General features: G+C 36.8%; 1 protein-coding gene across 6 annotated transcripts in view; it reads right to left on the bottom strand.

Annotated features, from left to right (window-relative positions):
- RAD51B (RAD51 paralog B) overlaps positions 1-21,906 on the bottom strand; it is a 337,160-nt gene that overhangs the window by 313,159 nt on the left and 2,095 nt on the right. For 4 of the 6 annotated variants that reach the window (XR_016466903.1, XM_090141154.1, XM_031593674.2 and 1 more), the window contains exons 3-7: positions 21,191-21,304; positions 19,519-19,635; positions 15,656-15,792; positions 13,895-14,014; positions 12,666-12,849 (exon numbers count right to left, since the gene is read on the bottom strand). Coding sequence is in view for 5 of the 6 variants with exons in the window: in XM_090141154.1 (XP_089997280.1) it covers positions 12,666-12,849; positions 13,895-14,014; positions 15,656-15,792; positions 19,519-19,635; positions 21,191-21,304 (672 nt within the window). In the remaining variant the exon portion in view is untranslated. Of the gene's footprint in view, positions 1-12,665; positions 12,850-13,894; positions 14,015-15,655; positions 15,793-19,518; positions 19,636-19,769; positions 19,993-21,190; positions 21,305-21,906 lie in introns of those variants that run through there. The other 2 variants (XM_031593675.2, XM_090141155.1) reach the window with 2 other exon arrangements.

Raw genomic sequence — 21,906 nt, forward strand, 5'->3', positions numbered from 1 at the left:
GTAAAGGAGATTTTCAGAGTTAAATTTAAGTAAAAGCAAAACTGAGCCTCTTTCTCACCTCAGTCATGCTTCTATAAAACCCAGCTTACTTTAATAAGGAAAGCAGACATGGAAAAACTTACAGCTAACAAAAAAACCAACAGCCTTTTCCAATAGCCACCAGAAAACTGTAGTGGAAATAACACTGTGTGATTCTGATACATTAGAGTTAGGAATTAAAAACACATGCTATCTCAAAAAACCCCTCAATTAGTAAATCTTGCCTTTTAATTGCATTGTTAAGTCAGGAGAGAATTCCAACACTTCTCCTGAAGGGAAGTTTCTAACAGAAGATCGCAAGAAGACTATTACAAGAAAAATACAGCTTGGGAGTTAGTTGCATAACACAGCTCCAACTTTCTCATACAGCATCTGCTGTTTCATGGCATACTGAACTATGCATCAAAATCACAGTGCTTCAGCAGTCAAAAACACTGAAGAAACAAGTTCCTCTCAATACTGTAAAATTTGTTGGTACATTCCTTCGTGCTTTGTTAAATTTCATTTTCTATTACATATTATTAAAGAGGACTCATGGAAACTAGTTACTTTTTCTTTTCTTTTTTTCCCCTCCAAGTCCCTCAACACTCATCAACAGATAAGATTTTGGATCAGAATCACCACCACGTTCATTGTTAACTACAGACCACGGGAGCAGTTTTGCTGGGAAGTCATAGGGACAGTGGGGGGAAGGTAGAAAACCAGTTTCTAATAGCTGCTTAACTCTGCTGCAAATGCAGCCATGTGGGATACAAATGAAACGAGGCCAGGGTCACAAATCTATAACCCCCCTCAGCAAACACAGCCCCATTTGTCTGCAGCAGATGCACAAGGCAAACAGCAAAGGTCTCTCCTCCAATGTAGATGTTGCTCTTTCCAGAACAGCTCAGCTGGCGCAGAGAGGAACCATTTGTGATCCTCTAAAAACAGAATGGACACTCTATTGCTATCACCACAATGAATCACACATATCCAAAAAGTTTTCCATCCAAATCCTAACCCAAAGTAGATAAGAGTATGTATTCAGATGCCATCCATGTTTCAGCATTCCTTTGAACATCGATTTTTAGTTCAAGCTTATACATGGTTATCAAGTAACAGGGAGAATTCGTCCAGACTAATAAAAAACAAAACAGTGCCTCCCACTTACTGGTTCCAAAATAAACACCACAATCAGCATGTGCAATTAAACTAAACTTCATTTCCAAACTAAACACTGTGTCATGCACACAATGCAGGGTTTAAAAATACCACAAATATTCTGAAGGGGTCATAGGGTACATATAAGAATTTGTAATACCAATTTACAGCAGGAAATTTGGCAAAGAGTTATGAAGGGGGGGAGGGGGAGTCGAGGACTTGCTAGTTTGGAAGAAAATGAGTACAATGTGGTGCACACCTGGTTCTCCTTCAGCACTGATCATCACTGTGTGTGGAAAGGCACAAAGCTAGGACGACTTTCTGCTCAGATCTCAGAGCTAATTACAGTAATGTACTTCAGCGTGTGGTTGTAAAAGCACTGCACTATGAATATTCAAGTGTTCAGCCTGGGCTGACAACAACCTTTTCCCCTATCAGCTGTGTTTTGGATTTCACACTCGTTGCCAGCGGGCTCGCAGCTGGGAATTACATACAGGTCATGTGGAAGACTTCATATACTCCTGTTGTGAGGTCTCATTCAACAATAAAGAATAATATTTCAGGTCATTTTCCAAGCGTCTCTAACTGAATTCAATTTGCAAAGACCAGCTATGATGCATCTACATGAATCATCAGTGCTGTGCCAGTTACCCTTTACTCACACTCCCCTGAATGGTGTAGGACTTGCATAAAGCACTTCTTCCACAGTCCCACCAAGGTGGCCTAAACATGACAGGTAAAAGTTGTTGCAATTTCACACTGCAGCAGCCTACAACCTCCCTGGCCTACACAACTTCAGTATTCTCAGGCCAACCTTTTCACGATTCTGTTTGACTCTGATTTACAAGCCACTACCTTTCACTTCCAGTTTTGAACATTCAAGCATCACAATCTAACAGTTTTTAATCCTAAAGACTGGCAAAAAACACTGCACAATAGTGCCCACGTACTCAGGGAGAAAATGATCAAAACAGATCAAAATTGTCACTTCGGTACCTGAGCTTCTCCTTTCTGCCAATTAACAGGCCCAAAGCCAACATGAAATCGTCTAAAAAAAGTGAAATATTTTTCCCTTTCCAGTGATGAAAAGGCACCACCTTGTGGCTGCTTCCTTTCCGGGAAAAAGGCTGAAAGAAAAAAAATCCAGTACAGCCATTTCCCATCTCTGTCAACAGAAATTCCAAAGGTTGGTATGATGAAAAAATTACTAATTAAAAAAAAATCAGAGCATATTTTAACAAAGCATTCTGTCTAATAAAAGTGAATAATTAAAGCTCTGCTGTATTTAGACTCAAAGCAAGTACCGAAGTTCTTCTAAAATTAAGTCAACTAAAGTTGACTAGTTCTCTGAAATAAGGAATTTAACTTGTGCTATAAATAAGAATTTTATTGCACATTACTTCTATTTGTTATCTGATCATTTTTCCACAAGCAATAGCCAAATAGCATCAAAAGTGAGCTCTATTAGGCACTGTGCAAACACAGCCCATTATTTTTGTCTGAAATACACACAGCGTTTATGGGACAGTACACTGAAGTTAGAGTAAGAAAACTGTACTTCATTTAGAGAGCAAATTGTTTTTTGCCACAAACTGAATCTTTCATTCATGGATCTCTCTATTAAAACTTTTCCTTTGCATATTCAATTGGTCTAGGTGGGAAAGTAATCCAAATGTTCAGTGTCTGGGCACCCAATCAAAATGCTGCAGCTGCATTTTAAGGTTAATGTAATAAGAATGAATGTACCAATAGAATGCAGACTAACAGCATACACTTCAGAAGATCTGTATAGCCAAAATTCAGAAAGAACAGAAAGCAAAAATGTTTGCAATTACTCTCCTAGAAGTTTATCAGGCTTTCTTCATCTTCACATTCTACCATCATTGCCAAAGTGTGTACACAGATTGTATAGAACGAGCAAAAATGCTAATCACTCAAGAAAATGAGATCTGCTTACAGTTCTTGAAAATGTTACCATAGTTTTTTTTTTTCTTTTTTTCTCCAAAGGCCTAAAATGGAGAAAATCTGAAAAACCTATAGCACAGGGTATTCATTCAGTCCTTATGTTCTGATTACTCAAAGTCAGCTTTTGTAGCTTCAGTATAATTAAAGATCATGGATGAAATTATTTATTCGTAAGTCACCTGCTGTACTTACATTTCATTATGTTTACACAGAAAACAAATCTGAGAATAATTAGTACATTTAAGTTTAGTTTTTATCCACATCACTGAAAAACACATTTGTTGTCCAATTAGTATATTCCAGTTAGAGTGATGAACAAACTCCTGCCTGATGTTCAGCAGCAGTACTCCACAGACAGGCTCAAACAACACCTCCTCTTTCTTCTGAACCTTCTTGGTTATTTGTTCCTTCCATAAGAGTCCCCTGCACCATTCCAACAGAAGGCTTGTGCATCAGCAGCAAAAATGAAAACGATAGAACAAGATTAGTCTCCAACATCTCAAAAGACCAGATAGATGCTTGAGGAGAAAAAACAGTTTGAAGTGAAATTTCACCTTCACTCACAAATACAAAAAAAGTCCTGTTTGCTTCAGAAAACAGTCTGAGAAATTCAATAGGTGCTGTACATTTACTGCATATTCAGACTGTTGTTGCAAACTACATGGCTAACAGCTCCTCAGCCTTCAACAGATGAGACAAAAAGAAGCATTAAAGAATTAAAAATACAACAAGGAAGTAGAACACGAGTTGAAGTTATTCTGCTACTTTCTTTGCTGTTTCCAAGGCCAACTGAGTCCTGATGTTACAAGGAGATTTAATGCTGTAACTGATACAACAAGCATTAGATTTAAAAAGCAGATTCTTATCACCTTACTGGAGGCAAGAAGTTAAAGAAAACAAATCAGTGAAGGAAGAAATAACAGCCAGCCTCATAACAGGGCTCAATTTGGAGATCTCTAATAGCTCCTGGAGTACAAACTGAAGCAAAGGAAAAAGAAAACCTTTCTGTATAATACAGATGTTCCCAGCTGCTTCATACAACAGATAGAACACCAAGCATACATTACAACCATAGTGATCACTGCAAAGAATAAGAGGTTTTTAGGTGTCAGTTTTCACCTCCAGTTCCTTAAAAATTTGATGGAGGAAGGGAAAGTGTGTTAGCTTGCTGCTTTCATTTTAGTACCATCAAAATAAACTGGCTGTCCACTCCACAGATTATCTTACTTCCCAATGCTTTCAAGAACAGCCAAACACTGTTGACCTTATCCTTCCATTAGAACTTCCACAAGCCTTCTCCACAAGAGCGGAGGAAAAGAAAAAGAAAGTCATTGATGCTAAATGATCAGCATATCAGCACAGCATACCATACTAGATTACTACTCATATGCAAAGGATGCAAATGCCCACAAACATTTGATATCTTCCAGAATATTACAAAAATGCAATTTTTTTTTTTAATGACACTTCTAGCAGGGAAACTATGGAAGTCTAATGCGTCTGTTCACCAGTAACTCTAAAGACCTTCAACCAGACTGGATAGACTTAACACGGAGAAGTATTTTTTTTTTTTCTTTAAATCATATTAACTGATAGAAAAATCATAGAACTTACTCAGGAGACAGATTCCAATTCAACCACAAAACACAGGAGGAAAATCAGAGCAAAATCCACAACTCTTATAGACAACAGGAGCCTCAAAAACAGAAGAGAAAGTGCAGGCTGAAAAGCCCACCCCATTAGCCTAGATGCTCCTATTTCCAAGTCAGCCCAGGACCATATGATGCCTATCAGCAATAATTTGGTCTGGTTGTCCATTATTACCATCCAAGTCTTCAGTGAGAGGTGAGGACGTTCTGCAGAAGCAGAAAAAGACATGTTCTCTAGTTAACAGCAGCATGACTGCATCATGAAGCTTTTAGAACATTCCTAATGAAAAACCAGCAGCACACCCAGTTCCATACAAACAATAATTTCCAAGATAACTTTTTCCTTCTTGAGTCTATCAGACATCTGCTACTGTTTTCAAACAAATACCATTTTAACTTTTGGTCAATGAGCACATTTGTAATTTTAACATCATATGCATTGCTCTGTTTCATCTCATCCCACATCCCTTCTCACCTCAGGAAGCTGGTACAATTTGATTTAGGAGCAGTGATTGGAGAGCAGGTCCTATTTATTCACAGGAGCCTTGGGGCCAAGTAACCACAAAGTAAACAAACTCAGGATATCTGGAAACCAAACCACTAATTAATCTATACTGGGCTTACATAAGTAAGGTTTATCCAACAACTTCTAATCTAGTGAACTGCTGCTTGCATTGTTATCCTATGAGAGACTAGCATCCCTTCTTTTACATATTATGCAAACACAGAAATATTCCTTGAAAAACCTACAGTTTACATAAAACAAAAAGGAAGCATTCCTAGAAAACTGAAATGGACTACTCAAAAGTGAAGTACTTCTCTGCAGTGTCAAGCAGGCAACTGGCCTAAAAATTCTGGCTTTTTTTTAAATAGTGAAAACCATTCATATTGGCAAATACTGACCTCCCAATAAAAGGCATGAAAGACTCCAGCACAGTTACTGTTGTTGTTAGTCTGTGTTGTCAAAAAATGTGGCAGGCCAGAAACAAATACTGTAAATTTTAGTTCAGTAGTAGAGCATCTCTTACATGTCTATTACTTGAAAACCAGAGTAGTATAACCTAGATTAAGCTATTATAGACCAGATGCAAAATTTAGTGGAAAACTGCACTTTTAACAAAGTTAATTGTAACATGAAGAGGGTAAAGATAATGGAGGAATTACTTTAGAAGAAAAAGATAACTTCATTCCAGCCTAATTTAAAACTGCCTTCTCTATGCTTCACCACCTCACAAGAACAGGAAACAGTGCTCTACTATTGCTCGTTCCTTTTCCTCAGCAATACTGAACGTTTTATGAGTGTAGACAGTCCAAAAGGAACACTGACAGGCCCAAAACTGCAGAAATGTTTATTCTCCAGACATGTATAAAAGAGTACACAGATGGCAGCAGTATTGAAGATAGTTATAATTACATTTCAAACAACCATTTTAAACCAAAACAAACTGTGACTTCTGAGAATATACACTTTTTTCTTTTAAACAGGCACACTAGAAAACAAAGCCATCTAACTTTGCCACTGGAACAGCACTGCAGTGGGACCAACTCCTTTCTAATCAGAACTATTTTTTGCTCAGTGCACCATGGGGTGCACTATTTAAACAGTATGCCAACAACAGAAACTGTTAAGTTACAGCTAGAGTAAAGAAAGACTTCTAGTCCATAATTCCCTTTTAACCATTTTGCTTTCCTAATTAAGTACAACAAATTAAAATTCATTCCAAACCACATTTTACGAAGAACGAGGTAAATATATACGTGAAACTGATGCTTCTATTCTAAGCAGGCTTTTGCAAGGGAAAAATAAAGCAGGGGGGAAACACTACAATCCTTGGTAGAAGAACAAAGCTACAGACTTAGCTCTGGGCATGAAAATACAGCTAGGTGTAACAGAGAAGGAAGTCTTAATATAAAATGCTTTATTTCACAACCATTTTTTACTCAGACTGAAGTAACATGATTAATTAGATTAGGTATTTTCCTCTATAGCAAAGAATGTGTTTTAAATTAATATTAAAGAAGTTACAAAAGGCATACCTAGCATGAACACAATTCTCTCTTGCCATTCAGCTGAGGCTACTATTTAATGTTTAATTCATAGAGAACAATACAAATAGCAAGTTTTGATCCATCTACCCAATTCTCAGTATTTATTCTACAGATAACTTTCAAAACATGGTCAGCACGATACAATCATGTCTTTTCAACCTATCAAAGTCACAGAAGAACAAGTCAGCTTCTCCAAGAAGTTAGTGGATTATTTAAAAATGCAGATTCAGAAGTGCTTTCTCAGTCTAAGGAATTAAACTGTTTTAACTTTCATGCTGCGCCCTAAAAAGAAATACAGACTTCATGAAAAGAGCTACCAAAGCTACTCATCTAGAACTAAAAGCATAAAAGCAAAACAACAAAACAGCTCCACACTGAAAGGAGGATTACATAACTGGGTAAACCTCAGTATTTTGCAGTAAGCAAACAGCAGAGCAACTACCAGCACTGCAACCAGCAGTTAAGCATCATTCTGGGAGGAGTATTTGCATATGGGCACCAGCACAAGTTATGCTTGGAAGCTGAGGGACAAGACACTTTCATACACTTTAGCAGCTCAGAGAAGAATCCACACTCCTTACTGAATTCTAACCAGTGAAAACTGGTTGAACCACATCTGGCCTAAATATGGCTAGCAAAATTTCAGTAACTCAGTTGTAGAAAGCTTTCTCCTGATAAGATTAGCTTCTCATTTAAGAAATCCGTGTTTTGATGTGGTGTGACTTATTTTAAAATATTTCTTTCTTGAAAACTTCAGAACAGAACCAACTCTTTATGCTTTTAAAGTAAAATCTTATTTATTTTAAACAACTTGCAAAGACAATTCAATTAACATTCCCATAGTCCTGACAGTGTAATACGAAAAATACAGTAGAAATACAAAGTTTGCAATTCAGGAGATTATGGTCCAGATGCAGACAAATGAATCTAGAAATCTAATGCATCTTCACAGTTTTGGAAATATCTGCATACAACAGTTACATACAGCAACATGAAAACTAATTCTAATGAATGTTGAGGAAAAACTTATAATTTCATTAATACAATTTTTCTTGAACTACTAAACAATATTTCTCCAGAAACCTTCCATTCTGGAATTTCTTTAGCTCTCCATAAGCCAGTAGCTTCAATTATCACAACAGAGATAATAAAGGTGCAGAGGAGATACACGCAGCCAAAACAAAGAAGAACCAAGGATGGCAGCCAGTGGAAATACTTGCTTATAAAGAATGAAAATTAACAGCTCCAACATTACTTCCCTTTGACAACAGAAGCACTTTAGATCTTGAGAAACCTTACTGCAGGAAGCTCAGTTGATACACTTAAACACACTTAACAGAAGACAGCAGAAAAGACATTGCAGAAGTCAAGTAGTTTCAATGCATTGATTTTGAGAAGAAAAACTCACAGGCTTAAAAACAAGCATACATCCCACTGAATATTCAGCTTTCCAAACCAAATGAAAACCTTGTGTCTAAAGTTCACAAAATACATGATTGAGCAGGAAGTACTGAAATGAGAAGTGCAAGAGCTGAGAATATCAAAAGAAACTGTCAGCTTTAATCGCTGTCACTATTAATACTGATAAAGTGATAATTTTGTTGTTTTCAGATGGAGCACACTGCATCTAAAGGAACCAAGTGCTACCTGCAGAAATAAAGGCCTTCTTGATTACTGTTAACTTCACATAGCAATTAAAAACCATCAAGATTAATTGAAGTTTGCCTTCCTCTTGCACTGTAAAATTACAAATGAGAAGAGAAAGCTGTTCCTCTTAAGCTATTTCATATTCTCAAAAGCAGCATAAAAAAGATAAATACCATTATACATTTGCTACTAGTAATGATAGCCAGCATGTTTATCACAATAACAGTCTCTCTTCATGGATCTAAGGAAGAATCCCAGACAAAAGAATAAAGGACAGACAGCGTAGTAATTTTTGATTAGCCTTAGGGATTTGCAAAGCTAGTTTAATCTCCAGTCTCAATTTGATATTTAGAAGACTACTTAAGGCAGTTTGGTTTTGCAAGCGTTGCTTTTGGAGTGCTTTTCCACAGAGATGTCTAGTCAGCTTCACACATTTTGTCATCTACTAACAACAAGATGACCAGATTCTACAAATAACTTTTATGAGCTGAGCAGCTAAAACTCAGGAGCAATTCTAGTCATACTGTTATTGAATTTTAGCTCTTGTCTGAAATGGAGGAACTATTTTTTTTCCTCCCCAAACAATGTGAATACTGACCTATTTTTTCCTGAATAAATATTTTCCTATGAACATGGAAGAAAAAGAGAAGTAATACCCAGAACACATTTTGCTTCCCATTCCTTTTAGGAAGGCTAAGGATTTCAGGAAATGACTGAGATATAGGACTGATGATCGCTGCTTAAACACGCCATCTGGCAGACAGCATCAATCCAGAATTTTTGTCACAGAAAACTTTCAGATCTAAATGCTTTTGAATACACAACACTCAAAACAGAAGTCTTTCACGTACGTTTACATCTTCACTAGATTTCAAAAACAGAGGGGCTTTTTGTTTGATTTACAGTCAAACTGTCTTCCTCCATTTCCAGCAACCACTTTTGGGCTGACTGACTTGTTTCAACCAACCCAGCCAGAACAGTTCTCAGTCATTGCAATGTGCAGGGAAGGATAGAAAGGGACACCACTACATAATCCCCCACAGAGAAAAGATTCAGTGACTGTTCAGTCATCAGCACAGCTTCCTGGCAGCCTGTCAATAGCCCAGAAGCAATCAAAACCTTGCTTGCATGCTGCCTCTTGTCCGGGTACCACTTAAAGCACCTAGAATGGAACCAAATTTACTACAATGTTAGGAAGAAGTAGGAATGAAAACAGGAAACGGGGCATCATATTTTATTTCTCAAGAATTTATGCTGTCCATACATTAAAAAAGAAATTACGCCAAGCAAAAATTCACACTCAATAATACTCTCATTTTGTTTAATTCAGTGGTAAAGCCTTTCAATTCACATATTTAATATTTTTTCCTCACTTTCTGAAGTGGATTAGAATTTCATTTGTTATAGATTATTTAAAATTTTCAAGTGGATTTGGGAAGTATTACTTTCCAGTGGCAGTATATATGTTGCTCAACAGTAGTCTGCTTTTGGAACAACAACTAGTAACAATAACTTTCTTCAGCACACTCACAACAAAACTCCCATTTCACAAACCAAAAAACAGAAGTGCAGACAAATTACTGAATGATGACCATCAGTTTTGAGGCAGCAAGATATGCTTCGCTTTTTAATTTTCCCCCCTGGAATACTTTATAACTTATAAAGCTACCTGGGTATGAAACAGGTCCCTTTGAATTCAGTAAAAGCTATGAATGCTATTGACTTTTGCTAATGAAACACAGCACATGTCCAACACGAGTACATAATCATTATTAGCTAGAGCATTTATGACGGTAAGAACTACGTAAAACTCATCTGAATTCCAGCTAACACGGTTATACAAGGTTTCTCAAATCAAAGCCTAAAACAATTTCTTTTTTGGGAAATGGGGAAGGGGAAAATCCATTTAAAAATTCTTGGTGACAAGAACCTATTTCAGTTTAGTAACATATTACAATGATTAATTACTTCATTAAGAACACATCCCTTTCTTGAAGTCTGAACTTGCTTAATTCAGCTTCTAACTACAGAAAATACCTTTGTCAGCTGACAAGGTTTTCTCTATCAAATACCTTTTCTCAAGTATGTATTGACTAAAGAAAAAAAACCCTTAACACTTACTTAGCCAAGCTAAACAAAGTAAGATTCTTACATCTTTGTTAAAGAAATTCCTCTCTCCTAATCCCCATTTTTTTCCAAGGCTAGTCTCTGGACCCTGATTTGTCATCAGTTCAGATTCCCTGGCTCACCTACTCAGTTTTTCCACCCATCTAAAGAACCGACCTCAAATACTATCATTTAGTACCTCCACATCTTTTTCAGAGCCTTTAATTCAGTCCACCTACTTTCCATTCAACTCAATATTTAGGTGCACCAGTACCACCATGAAGTGTCACATATTTCATGCATCCAGTTTATTAATGATCCAAATCACTTTGCAACCCTTCCTAATGTTCTTTTAGTCTCAAGTTTATATCTATAATCTTCCAGATATGGAAGAACATCTGGGAAAGTTTCCACCACAGCTGTTTACAGTAAGAACCTCAGATACTCCCTGATCTGAAATAGCAGAGGTTAGCACAAGATAGAAGTCTATGTATGTACAAACACTTGCAGATACATAACATTCTGCTGTTGCATTTCACATCTTACACATACACAGCACTGCCTAGGGACCTGCATTTGTGGTAACCTCCATCTTGAGCCAAGGCCTTCCTAGAATGTACACAGAACTTTAAAGATTTTACTCAAGAGGTAAAACACCTCATAGAGCAATACAGAAGGATAGTTGTGGTCAGAAGCACGTACTCTTGGCCAAGATTCCCAGACTCCTTACTAGAGCATTCACAATGGGAAACAAAAACAGAACCAGCACACCAGTCATCACAAATGCCCTGAAGCAAGCACATTAGATTTAATGTGACTGAAACCTTTAAGTGTTCAACCTTCGTTTCCTTTCCACGTAGGATGAAATAAAATCAGTCTTACACTAATGTTGTCCAATTCTAAGACCTCTGTAAATATTAACACTGTTTGAACGTAAGCAGGGCAGCAGTCTGAAGTGTCAAGAGGCTGCAATCCAGCTCAGCTTTACCATTTTAACTGAGGTAGGCAGGTGAGGAGGACAGAAAAATAAATAAAAACCAATATCTACCCATGAAAACCCATCTCCTTTTTCATAGGATTGCATCTTTTTTTCCCAAAATACAGAAATGTACACTCTTAATGTAGCACATCTTCCCTGGCTTTGAAAGCAATATATTCACTTTGGTACTAACTAGGACACTATCTTTTGTATCAGAACTCAAAGGAAATTAAGCAGGGTTTAATTCTCTCCATAAAAGACCTTTATCAATTACATGGCAGAAGGAAATCCATTCATCTTCAGCTAAGTCAGCTCTACAACTCTGAGATGTATATTTCTCAAAAGCAGCAAAGGGAAGAGAACTCACCAGTTTAAATCAGGATCTTGAAACGCTTTCTCTTACACTAGAGTGACAAGAAGTTTACTTATGCTACAAAGTATTTCCTACAGCTGAATCTCAATCACATCTCTTGACTGCTACTTCTGATTACCTACAGATCACATCACAGAGAAAAACCTCAGCCCCAAAAAGACACTTATATTTATGGAGCTTGCATCTTCTAATGTGCTTTTTAATGATTTTCAATCAGTTCTTGCACTGCATGTCTGTGATACAGTAAATCCTTCCATAGCAGTTTATGGGCAAATCCACATAGATTTGTTGTTATTTTCCTTCCCACATCAGCTGGCACACGTTATCAGTTGCAAAAGGTACACACTTCAGAGTATAAAGACTTTTAAAGATTCTATAAGCTTCAGTAGAAAAGGCAAAAGATGGGAACTATCACAGTAAACCATATTTAATACCAACAGAATAAAACATTTTAAAAAAACTGAACAACAAAGCACTAAAAAAACAAACAGCTGGGAAGACAATCAGTAAAATCCTTATTTGAAGACTAAAATCAATATTGAGAAAAAAGCAATACAAGCAACACCAAGTTATTTTCTGTTCCAGTTCTATTTTTCAGCAGGTACCTGCCTGAAGATTTGTAGCAGGAGCTTTACCTGCCTTTCACTATCTTGTCATTTCCATTCTTCTTGCATTTTATTATTTGAAACCATAAAGCAGAAATTTAAAAAGAACTTACTGGTATTGAGAACTCCTCTGCCAAATACTTCAACAGTGATGCTCCTCTAGCCAAAAAGTTACTTCTCTCTGCCAGATTGCCTTGGAGTTTTGTGTCAAACTCCTTTCTGACAACTGAAGCTACAGAGTCAATTATTATGAGTTTAATCTTCTTTGAAATAATTTCTTCTTCTAAAGACTTAATTCTAAAAAAAAATAAAATAACAAGCCATCAATAACATTATTTATACAATATAACTGTTTAATAATCCTGAAATTATTTAAATAGAAGGTTTTCTTTAATAAGCTTAAGTCACTCTTTCTCCCTCATAGCTTGCCCCCACTAACATCTGCAAACAATGAAGAGATCTAGAAAGGAATCTCAGGCTCCAACAGGCCACACAACCCAGGGCAAGCCCCTCCAAGAGAGGTTCAGAAGACACTCTGCTTAGCAACACTATCCCCCATAAACTCTGAATGGCACAGACAGCAAGTTAAGTGAGAACTGAGGTAGTGCCTTTCGCATACAGTAGCAGCATCCCATTGCTAACAACAAAATACCTGCTGCCTATATACACAGACAGGCAGATCTGCTTCTGTATGCCTCCAAAGATGGTAAGTCAAACTTAATATGTTGGTAATATGCTAATAGTTGTTCTTCTGTGATAAAGTTGTACTAGAAGAAACAGTTCTTACAATAATTGTCCCTCTAACAAAATACACAAGAAGATTCTGATGCTCAACTTTTACTTTCATTATAATATGTGCTCAAAAAAATCAACATAAATTAACAAGACAACAACACAACATTGCTTTCAGGATGATGACTTCTAAGCAATTCCTCCCTTCAACTGTTAGAGGGGTCCAGGTCTTTCCGGAACTAAGCAGCACTCTGAAAGAGCAATACCTCCTTTCTGTTTCACAGCAAACATAGTTAACACTATGGTATCTCCACAAACCAAGACAAGATCTATCAGACAAACACTCCTTCCTTAAAAGCTTATGATGTTCAAGTTCTATAGAAATTCTCTCTCAGAAACTGTAAAACATCAAGTGGATTAGTCGAGACTATGAAATGAGAAAAGCAATGCCAGTCTTTTGGTAGTAATTTTCCTTTTTGGGAACCATGCTGTTATCAACACAAAAGCTTCCAAGTAATGAATTACTCTTCATAAAACTTTAATATATTATCTTAGACAACCTAGCCAAAATCCATTCCCACCACCCCCTTAAAGTTCTGGAAAAGGATACCTCTTCAGTACACTATCACAGGTCAGCTCTCGATACAGATGAATGCTATGGGTCATGCAAAATAGCTTTTCATCAGAGTCAAAATAAGTAGGGAATCTGTTTCCTGCTATCTCTATCAACCTATCAAAGATACAAAAGGCATAACAATGAATAAAGAATCACATGCAGATAATAAGGCACCAAGCTTTCACAAAGTACACAAATGAAAGCTCTGAATGATAAGTAGATACCATGTAGTACAGGAAATCTTTTTCAAAGGGGAAGTTTACTTGAGCAGCAGACTGAAATACTGGAAATCAGAACATTTAGATTCTCTTCCCAGTGATGCTACAGTCAAAGGTACGTTCAGAAAAGACATAATAAGTCCGTACACAGTTTACAGAAGAAGTTTAATGATAAGAGGTCCACATTTTCAACCAACTTGCATACATGAAATCAAAGACACAGAAAGAACACATTTTATTATGTCTGCTAATTTTCTATTAATTAGTAGAAAGAAGTTCCACACCTGTGCACACAAGGCAATTTTATCTAGGTTCTTACAGCTGAATCCAAGATTTTAACAACTGATAGCTAAAATCTAGAGCACCAGGCATTTTCCCCTTTGTACCTATATGATTTGAGAACAAACAAAAAAATACGTAGTTGCAATTTAAGCTGCCATACCCTGCAGCCCACATGCTTGAGAAGAATGACACCTAGTGGATAACCAGAAAGTTATGTCTACAGATATCTTTTTATTTAAGCCTCTTATAATTTTTGAGTTTTAAAACAACTATACTTGAAAGATCAAGCACTTTAAATGTAACTTGAAACTCATTCCATACATTACTTACATATATATACATATATATATATAAACTTGTCCTGAACTTCTAGGGACAGAATCTTTTCCTTACGCCTGCACAGTTAATTATGTAAACCTTTTGGGCAACAACCATTCAATTTGAAAGTCATTCAGTGATCCGTAAGAAATGAAACTTCATTATACTTTCTAATAGGTATACATATGAGAAAACAATATTACACAAATTGTCTTAGAGTGACGCAACAAAATTTTGCTGTGATCACAGTATTATCTATACTGTACCATGTAGGTGCAAAGATCTTTAAAAGATAAATCCTATTTGTCATGATGAAACTAAAAACTGCACAGAACACATTCTCTGCTATCAGAGCAGAGATTCACAGGATAGAAAAATCCTTTGCTGTTCTCAGCTTTAGTTCACAGAAATTTGAATCCTGTGTTTTTACCCACATACAACAGACACAGCTATAAGAGTAAGCATTTTCAGACTTTCTACAGAAGTTTGGTGCATTTTCAGTTAATAGCTAGGAAGAGGTGACTTGAACTGCCACAAAACTGATGAAAAAATTTTGATTCCTGAAATCACTATGGCCGTTCCATCTACTGTTCCAATGCCCATGCTCTGACAAAGCTGTACAACAGACACCACCTGCAATATTACAACTATTTTGCAATAGAAAAAAAAATTTTCAATATGGAACTGCTATGACCATTTTTAAATTAGAAAGAGTACTATCCAGCTTGTTGCACAGCTGAACACCTTGCAAATCAGGAAGGTGAGCAAACCATCCTATTCAAACAATTTCATAACTTACAGAATAACTGCATATATCAGATGAATGGTTAATACCCACCATATTTATTTTATAAATGCTCAGAAAATAAAATGAAGGTTCCAAGATAAAAAATGCTAGAGAAGTTCAAAGCGTGTATTGTACAGTTTTGCATCTTACCTTTCAGCACTGAATGCAGACTCTGTGTCAATGTATATAACAGCTCCATCTAGTCCTCCCATGCTTACAGGCAGTGTAGCCAGAACACTCATTGTAATACAAAACTGAGTTTTGCCACAACCTGGTGGGCTTGTTAACTAGAAGAAAAATATTAATAACATCATAACCAAGAGATGTTACATCCATTTCACCCTAATTTTAATTTTTAAAAAGGCCTATCAGCAAGAATGCCTCTTCTTCTGCCCCTCTAGGTATCAAAGACAACAGGCACAAGAAAGATAAAATGCAGCCCACAAAGAACAACTTGCAGTTACTGTTGGATCTGTGCCTTGCAGTCAAAATCATCATCACTGAAGATGAATTCTTCACATGCAGTATTCTGCTCGTACTTTATCATCCTTCTTTCCCTACTTTGTTCTCCCATATCTGAGGTCCCTTCTTATTACAAGATCTTCCCCAGAGCCATCCCCAGTTACTTCTACCTCCTCATGTGCTACCTTCTATAATAGAGCATGATTAAAAGATACACAGCTGACATTCACTTGACATCAAATTACCTTTACAGCTCTAAGCCAGTCAAAAGCCATTGAATTCACAGATGCAAAGTAAAACTTGCTATTATGATTACCTCTGTTAAAATCAAGATTAACCTGGAAATCACAAAGACAATAGCTTGTATCCTGAGTAGTCTGAATGCGCGCTATGAACCACAGAAAGATTTTAGGTGCCCCAGTGACTGCATCTGTGCTACAGTTTAATAGGAACTAAGTTTTTGTTCTTTAGTTAAAATCCCTTGCATTGCTTTCAGTTGAAACCAGGCTTGAAAACCAAGTTATATCAGTCAATCCACTTCAAGCTTCAGCACAAGAGAAACATCAGCATTTGTTTAGAAACACATACTGCTTTTAGTGAATTAAAGACGAGGAATGACTTGTACCTAAGCAATTATCTGTCATCCATCCACTGTATTTAAATTACAAGATATTGTATCCACAATATTTTCCACATTTTCATGTGAACCCAAAATGGTATAAGATTTGAAGAAACCATTTCTCAGACTGTAATAGCCAAGGAGTCTCACCAGCTGTTTCTAGTTAACAAGATTTGAAATGAATGAGAGAAGGGCATCAATCCAGGTGCTAAATTGAAATAACTGGACAGCTGTGAGGAAACCTCAGACAGTTTGTAGTTTGAGGCCTGCCCGGGAGGTGCCTCAGAATCAACATTTATTTCACTGCTCATTGCAGTAATTAATGCAGCAGAGATGCTGTAAGCACATCTGAGAGTATGTGCAGCAGATCAAAGAAAGACAGGGAGCATTGCAGTAAAGGACAGTATGAGAAAGCAATCCAGTGGAGCTGGATAGAGAGCTTTCTCTGAACAATTCATCTTTTATCACCATTCTTTTTAAAGTGCATTGGTGTGGGATTTAAAATAATCCACAATAAACAATTACATACAGATATCACATTTTATTATGGTTACCACCAATTCAGCAAGCATTTTGATCAATACAATCTTCATTCTTAAAAAAGAAAAAACACACACTCTTAGCTGCCTCTGGTTTTATTTAAAGCGGATGACTGCAAAAAACTTGCTCAGTTTGCTACACTCTAAATTTATTTTGAAAATCAAAAATACACCCAAGCAGAAACATGAAGAATATAACAACTTGTTTACTTCTGTCTAATAAAATAGACTTTTATTTTTCCAATAGGTTATATATTATTTTCCCTGGCACTCATGAAGTACTTGGATGAAGTCACAAGGAGCTAATTCTCCTTCAGCTATCCAGGAATCAAACCCTCAATATTCACAAAGTCATTACTTTAATTTTCTCTCAGAGGAGTTGGCAAAAAGTTCTGACATTTAACCACAAAATTTCAGTTATGATTTAATTTCCAACATAAAATCTAAAAGAGGTTTGAGAAAAAATGATCTGAGACAGTGAAATGCAAATCAAATCCCTCTGGCACTCAAAAAGTGAGTAGGTTTGGCTTAGAAGAAACCACCAGGACTCTGTGACTCAACCATTCAAATTCCAAGTTTTAAAGTTCCCAGCCACCCTCTCTGCTGGGTAAAGTAAGAGGAAGGCAAGATTAAGCCACACCAGTCAGGAATTAAGTGCTGCACACAACATACTTTTGGAGAGAACTTCTCTCAGACTTGGAACATCTGCCTAACAACAAAAATACCAGAGGATAATCTGCTGGGCAGCTATGCTCCAGAAGTTACAGACGTGCTAGTTAGAATGATTAAGCTCCAAAATCATTTGAGTCCAAGCAGAACATTTCACAGGTTGTGTTCACAAGCTACTGTAAAGCATCACAGCAGCACCAACTGACATTTGATAGCTTCCTAATGCAATTTCATCTAACAATCACGTTGAAAAATACTTGCAGTGCTGCCAATTTTGAAACTAATTCTGGTCTCATGACTTTCGTAAAAATGCTTTCACTCCAGAATCAGATTTTAAATGACAGAAACCAGACTCTGCAGAGTGAATTTCTTCCCTGCCTCTCACTTGCAGAGAAGCCCCTAATATGCACCTTAATCAATTTACAGAGCTAGTACCTAAGAGAAAAACAAAATACTTTATTTAAAAAAAAAAAAGCAACTAATTTCTGGCACCAATTGTCATAGTTTAAACTCAGCATTGCTTATATTTTAACATGTTTGAGGTCTCCATTAGATTTTGTAAGCAATTTCACTCTGTGATCAAAATCAACCTACTCTGACTATGGAGCATGGAAAAAAACGTATCTTTTTTTTTTAATATCTTCTCACTTCTACTCCACAGCAATTCGCAAGTTGAAATTTCACAAAGAAAATCACTTTAGAGGAACTATAAAAGGATACTATCAAGGAAAACGTATTTCAATCTATTTGAATTTAGAGCATAGGAGACATGTCTTTTCAGAACTCCACTTTGAGAAGGCAAGTAACAGAGTCACAATGTCCATCTAGCACCAGATTCTGTCTCTAACATAGGCCTACAACAGATGGCTAGAAAACACAGTAAGAACAGGACATACATTGATACTTCCTCCAATAAATATATTTCTCTACCTTCATCTGCAGCTGAGAAACTTCCTAAGCCAGAGACTGGGTCCAGTCTTACAAAACTCAATGTCCCCTACAAGCACTTAAGTGAATTCTGCATTTCTGAATTGTAGCAACTGCACAAGCAAGGGCATGCAGCTTTCAAGTACTAAAAGATGAAACACTTCTTTATTCTTAAAGGACAACGTCAAGCAAAAAAAAAAAGTAGCACTGCATTCAAAGGCAGTGACAGTAATAGCTGTAAATATGCTATTTGTGCTGTTATATAATAGATACACATATGATATAATCCTTAATTGCAACATCTTTTCAAAAAATTACTCATTTCATATTTATTGCAAAGATCAGTTAAATTTATACATTAAAAAAGTCTCTAATTTCCACTCCTGTATCCTTCACATTTTTGTCTTAATTGCTCATTTCTCCTTCCCAAAACCTGAAGACTTAGTAAATCAGTGAGAAGGTACTAAACAGATGGGCTTCTGACTCAGCACCTCATGTTCTGACCACTAAACCACTCTGTACCCTTCTCACCATAAAATCTGAACAACAATTCTCCCAGTTCTCCCGGGAAAATTTAGTGTCTTTTTCATAGGAAAACAGAGTCAGCAAATCACCTATTTATTTCCATTTTCTTACTTACTTGACAGGCTGCAGAAAAAAATACCCCCAAAAATGCTTCTCATCCAAATTTGTTTGTTCACTGTGTGTTTAAGTGGTCTGACACAAGACAGGCCAACCACTGACTTGTGATTTTTAGGTGTGGTGTGAAACTGCATTAAAATGCATTAAAAAGTTACCTCTGTGAGGGATCCACAAGGTATTCCACCATGCAAGACCTTATCCAGACTATGCAGCGAGGTGGGTAAGAAGGCTGTAGAGGGATTGACAGACCTCCTCATTTTCATTTCATAAGCCTAAAACAGGAGAAAAAAAAAGAACAATAAAAAAACACAGGTTAGAAGATGCTTTCTTTTTTTGGTGGTGTTACAGCTGGAAAGATTATCATGATGAAAGTGGGAAAAGAAACAAACAGGGAAGGAATGCTCACCTGTATCCGAAGATCTAGGTTCACAGGGAAGACTGCACAGAGGAGTGATCTCCAGAAAAAGATCCTTCCCCAGTGGCAGTCAGCCCTTAAATGGAGTCTCAGAGCAGTGCAGCCAGGCTCCACCCCTTCTGGTCACACAGCTGAATTGCCTTCACCTGTGCTCTGAGGGCTGACCAGGTCCTTTCCCCAGGTGCTCAATCAGTGGTTCAGGCTGTGAAATTCTCATATTTGCTTTCATCAGCCTAGACTGATTCAGTAGTTGCAAGTAAGCTAACTATTCTAATTTTCAGTTACAGTCTCCCTACCTCCCCTTCCCCCCATCCATTAGCCTTCCTTAGACTTATATACTATTTACAGTTCACAGAGTAAGTTTGTTTCTTGTGCCTCATTCACCACAACATTAAACATTAAGTTTTGTAACAATGTTTCAAAAGTATTCTCTGTTCCCATTCTGTGAGGCTTGCTTTCAGTCCCTAAAATTCCAAGAGACTTCTCTATCCCCAAGAGAAATACTGGCATCAGTTTTAACCCAGACAACGATGTCACCAGCCGGCTAGAAACACAGTGCACTATGGATGCATCTCCACAGGAATCATCAACAGACAACCACGCTACCGAATCACAGATCTTTTAGTCCATACTTGTTAGGCCAATGAGTGAGCAATTTTTCTACAAAGTTCATCAGAAAAATTCTCAGCTAGTTCTACCAGCAGAGTAAAACAGCTTGAATTTTATACAGTACAGTCTCCTTTGTCATACTACAGTTTTTCCTTATGAGAGTGAGGAACACTCTAATTACATTAGAGTAATACTTCAAAATCTTTCATATATGCTGTTATTCTATTAAAGATAAATACCCACAAGATAGCTTTCAAGACATAGAACATACAAAACAAATAATACATTTTACCTCATTAAGAGTTTGTGTTCTGAAGCACTCAAGAGTGAATACAGACACTGATGAAGAAGGATTTGCAAAGCAATATGTATACATATGTATTTTTTTCTTTTCTACATTAACCATGGAAACAATCTTCCAGACTCATTTTCCTGAGTAACACAGACTCTAAAACTTCATTCAGTGATTCTTAATCCATGCTTCTACTAGTAAATGCTTCCTTCAAATGAAGCAATTTTTATATGCTGGAATGCAAGAGAATGGTATATTACCCTAGGGGACTCAGGACCAATTCTGTAAGTCTAAACAATCTCCTTAAGCTAAAATGCCTAATAGAAGCTGCCATCTCAAACTAAAGTCACTCACAGATCTAAATTTAGACATAAAACTATTATCTCATTATACAATCAAACTGAGACACCACAAAGCTAGATCACCTCACTCCCTGATAAAAACATAAGCAACACTTTTAGCTTTTTCTCAGACAAAAAATTAAAAATAGAACCAACACAAGCATACTTACTGTCTGCATTTTGGGAGCACAAGCTTGGCTGACTTTCCGAAGAAGCTTCTGCACATTTCTGTAGCTCTGTCCTGTCACTTTCATTAGTTCCAAGAGTGAAAGACATAAGAAGTCCTGAAAGAAGATAGAACAGTTCAGAGAGCTTAACCAGGAGATCAAGACTAAGGACTAAACTAATACAATTTATACATTACTAGTATACATTCCAAAGGCCAGATTTACCAACTGTGCCACGTTATGTAGTGTTTTCTCATACCTCTTTTACCCTTCTCTTATGCCAGTAAGTTATAGAGTCATAGAATGGTTTGGGTTGGAAGGAACCTTGAAGATCATAAGGTTATCACAGAAGAAATTGGATTTATATTTTAAAAGACACAGCATGAATTAAAAATGTAAGTACTGTGATGAAGTTCTAATGAGTTAACACCTTTTTCCCCACAGAGGTGTCTATCTACCCAAAAAACATTCAAATTACATTGCATTTTCTTAGGTTGCAATTTTAGGAATAGATCTTGCATCTACCACACATGCTTCTGAAATACACAGAGTCTCTCCTTTCTTTAAAGAAACATACACAACAACTTTTGAATGTATTGATGAATCAACCCATAACTGATAAAATAGCTTCATAACACATTCATAGATGCTAGATTATGTAATGTACATGCATTTTTGTGAGGGATCATGTAGAGGTAGCTACACACCTCTCCTAAAAT

The sequence above is a fragment of the Phasianus colchicus genome, chromosome 5 (assembly GCF_987193195.1).
Source record: "Phasianus colchicus chromosome 5, bPhaCol1.hap1.1, whole genome shotgun sequence".
Classification (NCBI taxonomy): domain Eukaryota; kingdom Metazoa; phylum Chordata; class Aves; order Galliformes; family Phasianidae; genus Phasianus; species Phasianus colchicus.